Source organism: Hirundo rustica, chromosome 2 (genome assembly GCF_015227805.2).
Source record: "Hirundo rustica isolate bHirRus1 chromosome 2, bHirRus1.pri.v3, whole genome shotgun sequence".
Taxonomy (NCBI): domain Eukaryota; kingdom Metazoa; phylum Chordata; class Aves; order Passeriformes; family Hirundinidae; genus Hirundo; species Hirundo rustica.
The window spans coordinates 48,900,580-48,912,738 of NC_053451.1; the positions used below are offsets into that span (position 1 = coordinate 48,900,580).

The 12,159-nt window shown below is 48.9% G+C and overlaps 1 protein-coding gene across 1 annotated transcript; it reads left to right on the forward strand.

Moving 5' to 3' along the window:
• Positions 1–995: 995 nt before the first annotated feature.
• ALOX5AP (arachidonate 5-lipoxygenase activating protein) lies at positions 996–8,625 on the forward strand. Its single transcript, XM_040056094.2, has 5 exons — positions 996–1,116; positions 4,555–4,654; positions 5,621–5,691; positions 7,041–7,122; positions 7,784–8,625. Exons 1-5 carry the CDS (start codon positions 1,047–1,049, stop codon positions 7,944–7,946), a joined length of 486 nt encoding a protein of 161 aa, XP_039912028.1. The 5' UTR covers positions 996–1,046; the 3' UTR covers positions 7,947–8,625.
• The last annotated feature ends 3,534 nt before the right edge of the window (positions 8,626–12,159 follow it).

Here is a 12,159-nt window from a genome sequence, read left to right on the forward strand (position 1 = left end):
TTTTTCAGGTTGGCTTCTGCTGGGAACTCTTACCTGGCTGGGTCCCACCCAGAGAGAGGTCTGATTTGCCTGTGACAGTAACTGGTGAGTGATCTCTCACCGCCCTTTTCTCAACCCCTTAGCCTTTCGTTCTATTTCCTCTTTCCTGTCCAGCTGAGGAGGGGAGAGATAGAGTGGCTTGGGTGGGCACCTGATGTTCAGCCAAGGTCAACCCACCACTCTGTCCAACACTGCAGCCAGTGCTTCTGTGCCAGCTTCATCAAGGGGTTGGATGCGAGCTGTGAACATGCTGCAGCAATTGTGCTCAGCTATATTGGGCTTCAAGCACTAAAACTGGGGCACAACTGTGAAGTCTGAGCCTGTAAAATGCTGCATGCTTGTAGCTGTCACTGTCTTCAAGGAGTTATTTGTAGGGGGAAGGATGCAGGATCCATGCCTGCTAACAAAAGACATATTTCTGTGCTCGCAGCACTGGTGTACTGCCCATTCCAGTATGCCAGGGGGTTCAGGAGCTCTGGTTTGTGACGTGCAGGCCCGGGGTGTCCTCACTGGTGAGACTGATGGAGATGTGGCCAGGAAGAGCATCTGCATGAGAGCAACACCATTGCTGAGACTTGTCAATATTATTTCTTCTCCCAGCTACTTGTGGAGTGGTCGGGCGCTTGCTGACAGTGCCGTGGTGGCCTGACTCATTTCTTCCAGCCTTCTGCTGTTCCAGACAGCCGGCCAAATGCTAGGACATGCTTTAGATACCCAGGTTTTGCTTGTGTGTAGGAAGGGCAATAGGTATCTTTCCCCATTATGTATCTTCTTAGATTGCAGCCATGTAATCTCTTTTTCCCCTGGCCTTGGTCTGTACATGATGAGTGAGCGAGCCTGCGGTTATTGGTCTGACAGGCACGAGAGCAGAGGGTGCTGCCACTCTCCTGTGAAGCCATAGGAAGTGTTTCATGATTCGAGATAAGACCTTCACTTCCTCGTTCTGTGATCATAGCACTGAGCTGCCACCGACGCTGCACCATCCACCCGGACAGCCCAGTCACAAAATGGACCAGGAGACCCTGGGGAACATTGTCCTGCTTGCCATCGTCACCCTGATCAGCGTTGTCCAGAACGGTAAGACAAAAATAAACATTTATTTAAGGGATAGCAGGGAGCTGAAGAAAGTTCAGGATGACATAGGCTGAGCTGATCTTTGGATAGATAATCTTTGGTTATAAGTGCATGCATGCTTAGGCATGGCTTTGGCTTTAGAAACAGCCTTCTAAGCACAGGGTTTTGTGTGACATTGTGGCAGAATCCTGGCAGTCACGTGGTCTTACTCTCTGTCATTCTAGGGTGAGTTTGTTATACACTTCAGCTAACGTAAGGACTAATATGCTGGGATAGCCTGTGGCAATATGCATTTTGCTTTGTGGACTAAGGCCTCTTTTTCTGACCTAGGTCCCTACTGTGGTCAGCCGGGGCTGCTCTCAAGCTGGAGCCCTGCTGCCGTGGGCAGGGATGGAGTCCCTGGGGGGCTGCAGTGGGTCAGACCTTTGCATGGAGCTGGGTGAAGGGGATAGAACTGGAGGAGTCTGTGTGGGCTGTTTATGAAGCAGGCAACTCTCCTGCTTTTCTGCATCTCCAAGTCCTGCAGTATAACTAATCTCAATTACCTGCGCTTCCAAGAGCACTGTACATTTCCTGAGATGCTGAAGTTTCTTTCTCTAGCTCTTATTCAGACCTTGTATAGTCCCTTGTATAGTCTTCAAGATTTTTTAAATAAAACTAGTATCTCTCCTGTGCAAATTCGATTTTAACTTCTTCATCCTCTCTTACAAATACTTATTTTAGCAGGAAATTCTTCCCAGAATACAAAGAAAGGATTGCGTTTTGCCTCAGCTGCAGTAAGTTTGTCCAGGTTCGAAGACATCCAGCAGTGGGATGGGGAGCTGGTGAAAATTCCAGAAATCTTTAGTGAAGGCTTCTTATTACCAATGGGAGATTCCCACTGAACACAATGTCCTAGGAAATGGGTTATTCTTGGGCTGCTACAGAGAGGGGGAGGTGGTGGGAGCCTAGCTGCCAAGGAGAAAAAAAAAAAAAAAAAAAGGAGATTCATACTGGTTTAGTTTCAACCTAGGCACTAAATGCCACATCATTTAACCCAATGCTATTCTCTGGTAAATGCACGGCGTGTGACATCACCAGAATATGGCGCATGTAATCGTATAACTTTATATACAGGTTTTTTTCTCTCACTCACATGTGTCAGACTTCCATCCATGTGCTTTTATCTGTCTATGAGATTATTGACCCAGCTGCTACAAAGGGGAAGTAAGATGCTTGGCAGAGTCTGCCAAGCACGTGAGGCAGACATGATTTCAAGCTTTGCACCATCTGATTTCCTCTTCCCGAGTTTTCTGTCTAGAAGGACCAGACCTAATATGCGGTCTTGCAGTGAATGCAGTTATGAAGGCAGTAGAAATGTTTGTCAAGGGGTATCAGGTGTACTGAACTCTTGCTGTGGCTCTCGTTCAGCAAAGCACTTGGGCCTCTGCTTGACTGTCTCTAAGTGCATGAAGTCAGTACCACGTAAATTTGTGATTAGAAAACAGCTTGAATGCTGTTATTCCTAAAGATGGATGTGGGCTACGGTGCTGCCTCAGTCTGGTGTCCATTTACCGTCACCTTGCTCATGATGGAATCTCCACGTCCTACGGAATGACTCATGTGGCCGCATACCGCTGAGTTGTGACGCATGCAGCCTGAAGTTTTGTTCTTTTACCAGAGAGATGTCGCAATCCAGCAGCTTTCAGGGCAGATCAGTGGTCATTGCTGAGCAGATCAGGAGAGAGGAAGCAAAGTGGAGAGAAATAAGGGGCACGTTTGCAAGCGCCGGCTACGTGGGATCACCAGTTCCCAGTTTCTGTTGGCATGGACTTGTGAAACAACCACGCTTACACTGGACTCTTGCCCATTACCTTGATCAGAGTGGGACCGCCACTGTTAAGGTTCTGGGCAGTCTGTGCAGCCTTGGAGCCTCAGGGTATTATCTCCTGGAACAGCTGAGGTGAATTAAACCTCTCCACTCCAGCCTTGCTCTGCCCACTCCTCTCACGATGGCTTGTGAAAGCACCCTCCTGCCTCCTGACATCCTGGAGCCTCTCTGCAGCAGCAGCCTGGTGTTTGGGAAATGGCAGCACCTGCAGCAGTGGAGAGGAAGTTAAATAGCTTACTTGGCTTTCTCGGAAGCTGTGGTATTTTCTAGAGATTTCCCGTGCATGATAAAAGAAAGGGAGGAGGTATGCTACCAGTGCATCCATGTGGTCCCAGACATGCAGGAAGTGGTTTCCCGTTGCTGCAGCTCTGGACAAAAACGTGCCGTTCAACTTGGTCCTCTTTAATTAGGTCCTCTTAATCGCTGTGGGCAGGGTAACCTCGTGCCAAAGGCTGGGCTGGTGTGCAGGTGGAGGTGCTGAGAACTCTGTGCCGCAGGATGATGTCTGGTCTGTGTCCCCCAGGAGGAGGCAGCCAGTGCACTGTGCTGGTGGCACTGGGAGGGTCTGCAGCCTGGCTTAAAGCACCCTGGGTTTTTCTGCAGAGGGGCTGTATGTACCCAGGGGATCCCACCATACTGGGAACCAAAAAACTCAGTAGTTTTTATTAAAGACAGTGGAAGTACGAAATACCTATTTACAGCATCAATGAAGCGGGGGGGAAAGAGGCAACTCTTCAGATTGCAGAGATGAAATCCTGCAGTTTATCTAGTAAAAATTTATTGCTATAATAATGTATTTCCTGATGGGATATCTTTTATGTGTATATATTAGGTTAATATTCCAAGCCACAGAATGATTTGGACGCACTTGAGATGGGGTGCATGACAACAGAAAGCTTGCAGCTTGTAGCCTGCTAGAGCTCTCTCTGGTGTATTTAGACATATGATTGATGGTCTCTGGTTTAGTGTCATCAGATAAAACGTGTTTGTCAAGAGCATGATACATTATCTTGAGGTGCTGCATTTTTGCAGCAGCTAACACTCTGACACAACTCTGTTGCTTAAAAGGATACACAGATATCAACCATTAAGACCAGGCTTTCTTTGGGCCTTTCTGGGAAAAGAACCAGCCCTGCAGCATGTCCTCAGTTTGGCAAGTGGGTTTCACTAAAAGAGAATAGACTCCCTTGTCTCTCTGCTCTGTTGGAGAGCAAGATTTGGGGTTGGCAGCTCTGACTGGAAAGCTCTTTTCCCGATGGGAGCTGAAAGGACCGGGTCAGGGCAATGCTTCTGCAGCAGAGATGCAGAGACTGCCCAAAGTGCAATGCTGGGATGAAGCAGGGATTGGAGGTGAGAGCCTGCTACCAGTCACATGCAGACGTGTGGGGATGCATGGAGGGTTTGGTTAAACCTGGATGACAGAGCGAGCACACTGGCTGCATCCTGCACCCTCACACCCGTGTCTTCTCCTGCCATCTGTCCAGCATGGATGCTCATGAGAACAGAGCGGAGCTCACAAAGCCCAGCTTCTGATGACATCTCAGACTGAATACTCTGTGGTTTTTTCACAGCTTTTTTTGCTAACAAAGTGGAGCATGAGAGCAGACACTGCAATGGCAAGGGGTTGCAGCGGCAGGGTTCCTCCTCCTTCGAGCGCGTCTACACTGCCAAGTGAGTAGACAAGAACTGAGGAGTCGGTGAGGGCAGAGTGGGATTTATCGTGCTCTGCATTAAAATTAAATCCAAACCTTTTGTGGGGACAGGGGTGGATTCCAAATTCCCTCAGATGAAGGCTTTGTACATTATCCCTAGCTGTGTTTGACATGAGGTTTTCGGATATATTTGCTGGCTGAATCCAGCACCCTTCTTGCCGTCATGTGCTGCATCTATATAGTATCACAAGTACTGTGTCCCTTCATTTGGGAACCAGTTCACTCTTCCCTGCTGGAAGTGTGGCACAGGCACAGCCAGAGTCCCAAGGGCTCAAAAGGAAAGAGCCAGCAGAGACATCAGCCTGCTGAGGAGCAGGTGGGTGGCAGAGCTTGTACAAATCCCTTGGTCTCTGGCGCTTCCCTTGGCACACAGCTCTCCACTTCTCCACTCCTTTGCCACATAGAATCACTCTCTACTTCTTCAATATTCCCCCTCAGAAAGCATTCACAGCTAAAGGAGGCAGCTGGAAACCATTCCTATTCCCCTACAAAGACATGTGTTAGCTCTGTGAGACACTCTTATTTGTGGTGCAATTCTACATTGTTGGTTTCATCCAATAGCTTTATTAATATGACTCAGCTAAAAGGACTTTAAGCCAATAAAGCTCACAGCATCTATCATGGTCAAACAGGTTAGGGAGAAAGTGGCTTTCACAGGTGCCGTACGGGCACAGGATGGTTTGTTTTCCTCCTCAGGCAGCATAAAAGCATCCATTATCTGACTGAGGAAACAGGGAAGCAGATGTGGGCGAGGAGCCCAGCCCTTGGCAGGTCAGGGGCCTCCCACCGCTCTGGGGTAAAATCTATTCTTAAGGGCACTAGTGCAGCCCAAATTCACCTGACACCATTCTCTGCTGGTGAAACATACTGATTTGTTTTTCTGTTCGCCAGTGCTCTGATTTCTCTCCTATAAATTCCATTCTAGCCAGAACTGCGGACATGCATACCCTACGTTTCTCGCTGTGCTTTGGTGTGCTGGCCTTCTCTGCAGCCAAGGTAACACTCTTTTGTTTGGTTGGTTGTTCGGTTGGTTTTTCCCCTTCAACCTGGCACCACATTCAGCGAAGGATGGTGAGCAGTTTGGCAGTTTCACTTTCAGGGACCAACCCTCCTGCAGCAGGGGAACCTCTCTTGCCCTCCTGTCCTGGAATGGAGCGTGCTGCTTGAGTGGCAGCACGCTCGTGGCATGGCTTGGCTTATGCCAGCAGATGTGTTCCCAGACTGGATTCAAGATAGTCCAGGCCAGGGACATTTCCCATACTGGCATTATGGATGAGTTCCCTTTGTTTTGGGTGAAAGGTTTAGTACTTGGTTGCTGGATTATTGCCACATTATTCAGCCTTGGGACAGGAAACGGGCTCAATTTATTAAATTGCCAGAACTGCCAGCTCTCCTGTGTGCTGAGGGCAACCCAGGACTACTGTCCTGCATTCCTAATTGTGATCCCCTTCGATGCAATGTGAGTTTATCTAACATTAAGATGAGTGCTTACCTGGGGTACATGTCTATTCTTGCTGGGGAAAAAGGAGTTTCCTGACCAGGAGGAGAAGCAGTTTTGTCTGCAGTTGTGGGAAGAGCTAGCATAATGGGGGAAAGCCCCTTGTTATATGCTTAGAAGTTAGTATTGAACCAAAGTGTAACCTCCACCTGCTCCTAGTGAAGTACTTCTATCAATGGCCTTCTATTTCTGGTGAGGACAGTACCTGAGTTACCATTCTCTTTCCTGAGCCTGGTACGACTCACACTGGATTTCACAAAATCAAAGAATGGTTTGAGTTGGAAAAGATCTCAAAGATCATCTCATTCCAGCTCCCTTGCCAGGCACAGGGACACCTTCCACCAGACCAGGTTTCTGGAAGCCCCTATCTCACCTGACCTTGAACACTTCCAGGGATGGGACATCTGCAACTTTGTGAAATGTGTGCCAGTGCCTCATCACTCTCACCATGAATAACTCCTTCCTTAAATATAATCTAAACCTGCTCTCTTTGAGGTTAAAGCCTTTTCCCCCTTGTCCTATGCGTTCATGTGCTTGTAAAAAGCCCCTCTTTCCAGCTTTCTTGTAGCCCCCCCTTTAGGTGCTGGAAGGATGATGGTGAGTGTGTGCTCTGCAGTGGGCACAGTTGTGGGCAGGATTACACCCACAAAGTCTTCAGAAAAGCTGGTGTGAGGGCAAGGCAAGTGCTGTTTCCCATGCAGAGGTCTCCATCCCAGTTCCAGTGCTTGTCTCATAATCCAAGACTGCAGATTCCCATTTCCATTCCAGGGCATGCAGCAGATGGGGACAGTGTGTACAGTGAGACCTGGGCTGGTGTTTTTAATGCCTTGTTTTATCCTTTACCCAGCTCCTGCTGCCTTTGCTGGCCTGATGTACTTGTTTGTGAGACAGAAGTACTTTGTGGGCTACCTCGGGGAGAGGACTCAGAGGTAAGGAGTTGCAGAGCCTCTTTACAAAATCCAGAATGTGATAGCTGCACAGCTGGATGCTGCCACTTCCACATGCTCAGCTGCTGGCTTGTGGTGCTGCCTGCAAGAGGTGCTGGCATTGGGTAGTGCAGGAAAGCCCCTCTCTTTTGGATAAATGGGGGTAGCTGTGGGAGATGTCGGATGTGCAGCAGCACTGTGGTCAGGGGGCTTTGCAGCTCGTGCTCACAGGACTCTCTACAAACACAGGTTTGCATGTTTGTGCCACTATTTGCATGAGATTGTCCTTTTATAATAATACTTATGTTTTATTTATATTAATAAAGCAAATTACACACATGTGAAACAGAGTTGTCCCACAGCCTGTAATGGATGAGAACACATTCAAGTCCCTCTGAACAGGCGCTTTGGTAAGCAGCAGGCGCTTTTGTAAGCAGCAGCCTATGCCGAGAACAGAAGCCCAAATCCAGACCCAAACGGATCCTGAAAATTACATTTCGCTCCTCTCAACTGCCCAGCAAGGCAGAAAAGAAATTTTCCCCCTCTCTCTCAGCCCCTGAGGTTTCTCAGTTGGTCTCGACAGCTGCTGAGTCCAAAGTCTGAGGGTTCTCGTGTGAGATGATGCGCATTAACAAATTGCTTTTTCCCATTTCTGTCTCCTCAGCACTCCTGGTTACCTGTTTGGAAAGCGCATCATTTTGTTCCTGTTCCTCATGTCTGTGGCTGGAATTCTCAACTACTATCTCGTCTTCTTTTTTGGAAGTGACTTTGAAATACACATTAAGACAATAACCAGCGCGATCTCTCCACTGCTGCTCATACCCTAACCTGGGGAGTATGACCCCCCTAACCCTGACCTAGGGGGTCAGCATGCTTCGTATATTGATGCCCAGAAGCTGCTATAATTCAACCGTTTAAGAAATGAACCCATAACCCAGTGAGATTTCTGTAAATCTCACGCTTGACAAGCTCTGTAATTTAATTTAGCCTTGCTTCTTTCTTCAGGAAAAAAAACTTATCATGGGCACTTGGCACACCCAAGGAATGGTAACAACTTTCAGTTAATTCTTTAGAATTTTTTTTTTCCTAAAGTGCATCTTGCAAGCTGATTGCATGACTGGAAGGGACATTGTATTCTTGCTTCATAGTTGTGTTGTACTTAGCTTTTGTCCCAAAACCCAGGATCCTCCCAGTGTCGTTCCTGACTGGTGGCTCCCCGAGTCATCCTCAGATGCAAGAACAGCCTTTCGCCGGCGTTCCACACGCCCCTGCCCGCACAAAGGCGTGGACCAGCATCTTCACCTACCCTGTCCCTCCGACTTGTTGATGACCAAGCTCTTGCTGTTGCAGGAGGGTAGCAAATTGGCCCCTCTCTGGTGTTCCTTGATAAATATTCATGTGCATAACACTCACCACACTGACAATCTCATTTGCACTTCAGCCTCTTTGTTCTCCCAGAGCTGGGAAAAGGAGTGGTGTGTAAATGAGGAGCCGGTGTATCGCCGGTGGGGTTGGGTTTGTTTGGATTGGCTTTGTTTATTAAAACAGTCTAAAGCGATGAAATGTGTCTGCTGGCATCTTCTTCGCCCGCGGCGTGATCCCAGCGCTCCGTGGCTCAGCAGCTGGCCGCAGAGCGGAGCGAGGGCAGGGACGCTGGGCTCTCTGTGCACGGCCCCGACAGGACCCAACTGAACAAGTCCCCCTCCGTGGGCACGTCCTGTGCTCTGCTTCCAGCTCTGACAATGTGCCCCGCAAGGCCACGCCGGGGAGAGCTCTGATTAGTGCTGCAGACCGAGGCAGGCAAACAGGTCGGTGCGATGTTTTTAAGCACTGCCACCCTACGAGTGCCTAAGCTCTTAAGCCTGTCTGATTGCTGCATGCAGCACGGATAAAGCAGTGTTTTATGACTCCTTCGGGAGGGAATGACACTCCTCGCTATGTGAGAAGAGGGTTTGCAGAGCTGCTCACAAAAGCAGGTGCAGAAAGTCATCTGCCTTTGTACTACACTAAGGCTGGAGGGTTTTGGTGCTGTCTCATGGGGCAAAGGTGCTTGTGCAAGGCTGCTCTCCTCTGCAGCTGGCAATTCACATGCATCTTTTTCTTTTTGTGTGTGTGCTCTACAGGAATATTAGATGTGAAAGATTTGTAATAGACGCATTTATTGCATGAAGATTATGAATGTTCTCACTGTTTAGAGCAGGTAATTAAAAAAAAAATTAATCTAATCTTCCAACCTATAGCTGCTGAGACACCTTATTCCCAGGCAGGGCACTCCTGTTCCTTCCCGCCCATATAACATACTCCAATTACTCCCCATACCACACTTTTCTGCCCTAGCTCTCTTCATAGCTCATGTCAGCTGCCTATCCTTGGTGGAGACCCACTACCCTTCTGTCCCACGGTGTCAACCCATCAGGGGATGGCAGCACCCCAGGAGGAGAGGGATAACCCCTGTGGTCTGGAGCTACAGAGCTCTTCCGCATTGCTGGGATCAGCAAAGGCTCATGCTGCCACCACCTTTAGCCAGTTCAGAGCAGGAGAACCTTCACCAGCACCAGTTCCTGCTCTCCAGTCTGTTTGGCCTCCCTGAGGTCTGGAACTTGTCAATGGAAACCATCACTTGTGGGAGGTGGCTCTCCCAGCTCTATATGTCCACCTTGCAGGTCTCCTCAGATGGCTGAGTCTCCCCTGGGGCTTTTTTGTCCTCGATATCAAGAAACAGCTCACTTAAACTCCTACTTTCCCCTGTTAGCATAAGTGTCTCTCCACCAGCCAGCCGTAAAGGGAAGAAGATCCAAGTGTCTATTTTGGGTCAGATAAGTTATCATAGCACTCTATGGCCTCTCTGTTAGACTTCATGGTCCTTGTGGGTCCTTTCCAACTCAAGATATTCTGTGATTCTCTGTCACCTGGATGGCTGGCTTTTACATAGTTGTGCTTAGGTATGATCAGGTCATCTTTCAGAAGAAGCCAAAGCTCATCTTTTGCTGTAAAGTTTAATTTTGCAGGAATATCTCCTACTTGCTTCCCCAAAACCTTTCTGATAACAGAATATTAAAATGTAGGCAAAGTCCTTTTTCCATCTATCTGTAAATGGAAATAGTGATGGTATCAGATGAACAGGTGCAACATAAATTGATCACTATGTAAATTCTTGGTGAATGTCACACTGTGTTTTCCATATTACAGGCAGGCCTTGTGGCTGCATTTGCCTTCCCACTCTTTCTGTGAAAAGGAGGCAACATCAGTGATATTTGGGCTTTTTCCCACAGTCTTACACAGCTCCAGTTTTTGTTTTCAGCAGCAAAACCCCTCCGATCTCACTGGTACAGTTGTCAGCACTTAGCACACCCTCTACTCAGAAAGCTGCACACACAGGCTCTTTGCAAGGGGGTTGAACTAGATGACCTTTAAAGGTCCTTTCCATCCCAAACCAATCTATGATTTTATGATTCCACAGATAAACATGCAAAAATACAAACACCACTATAAAAATGCATGCTGGGTCACATGCACAAGAACCTATGAGGACCTGCTGAGCAGCACCGGACTTGAGGACGTGGTCGGTGGCAGAAGTGGCAGTCCCCTCCGATGGCCCCTGCTTAAGACTGGCTTGAAAACTCCAGGGGCCAGCACATGTGTTCGGTGCACTGCCCAGCATGGCAGCTCCTGGCCTGGAGCCAAAGCTGTATATGGAGAGCTAATGCTTCCCAGCTCTGCTGATCAGGAACAGTGTAGCCAGCAGGACCAGGGAAGTGATCACCTCCTGTACACAGCACTGATAAGGCGCTGGAGATCTTATTGCCCTCTACAACTACCTGAAAGGTCTCTTCTCCCAAACAACCAAGCAAGAGGACAAGAGGAAATAGCCACAAGTTGCACCAGAGGAGGTTAAGCCTGGATATTAGGTAAAATTTCTTCCCTGAGAGGATGGTCAGGCATTGGAACAGGCTGCCCAGGGAAGTGGTGGAGTCACCATCCTTGGAGGTATTTAAAAGCTGTGTAGATGTGGCACTGAGGGGCACGGTTTGGTGTTGGACTTTGACAGTCCTGGGCTAACAGCTGGCCTCAATGACCTAGTAAGTCTCCTCCAGCCTGGACGACGCTGTGATGCTATCGTTGTGCTGACGCTGCAAAACGCCCCGCTCGCCGTGTCGCGTTGCCAGGCTGTGGGCTTTGCTTCACCCGCGGTGCCCTGGCTCACTGCCACGGCGCGCCGCTGCCGCGCCTCGCGGCTCTTCGTGCATCAGGAACCCAGGTGCACAAACAAACATTCTGTCCATCAGTGCTCGTGCATAGGCACCGTGTTTCACTTACCATCTCTCTCTATCTATCTATTATCCGTCCATCTGTCTGTCTATCTGTGTCTCTGACCACGTTGTAGGTGCTGAGTCACATGAAGCTGGAGGCTGTCAGGGAAGGCAGGGAAGCGGGCTGCTCAGGCACCAGCCCTCTCGCAGCTGGCAGCCTGCGCACATCAGAGACTGCAGAGACTGCTGGAAGCCGGGATATCGCTGGTTGCTTTTGATCTGCTGACAAAGGCCTGGAATGCATGCAATATATCTGCCACGGTAACCGCGTCTGCTTCCTTACAGCACTACAACCCTCTAGTGGAAACTCGCCCCATCGGCACGCCGGTGCTGCTGGCCGTGGCACCCGCCGTTCCCTCAAGGTTTGGAGCCCGGCAGGAATGGGAGAGCATCCGCATTTCTGAACAGGTGTACTGTTACTATTCAATGCTGGGTTTTGTTATTCTTTTAAACAGGAGACTCATTCCTGAAGCAGGATCGCTTCCCTACCCGCGCCGAAGCAAGCAGTGCTGCTTAGCACAGGATCTGAGCAAGCAGGTAAAATCTGAGTGAAATAAGAAATTTGTGTGCACCAGCCACAAGGGTTTCCTGCAGTATTTCCTGTATTCCAAGTTTCCCAGAGCTCAAAAATCATCCTGTGCAGTATCAGCTTGGTCTAAGTCACACCAATGCCAGGTCAGGTTTCCGAATGTGTCTCTGACGACTGGGAAAGCGATTCTGCTGGCATGGA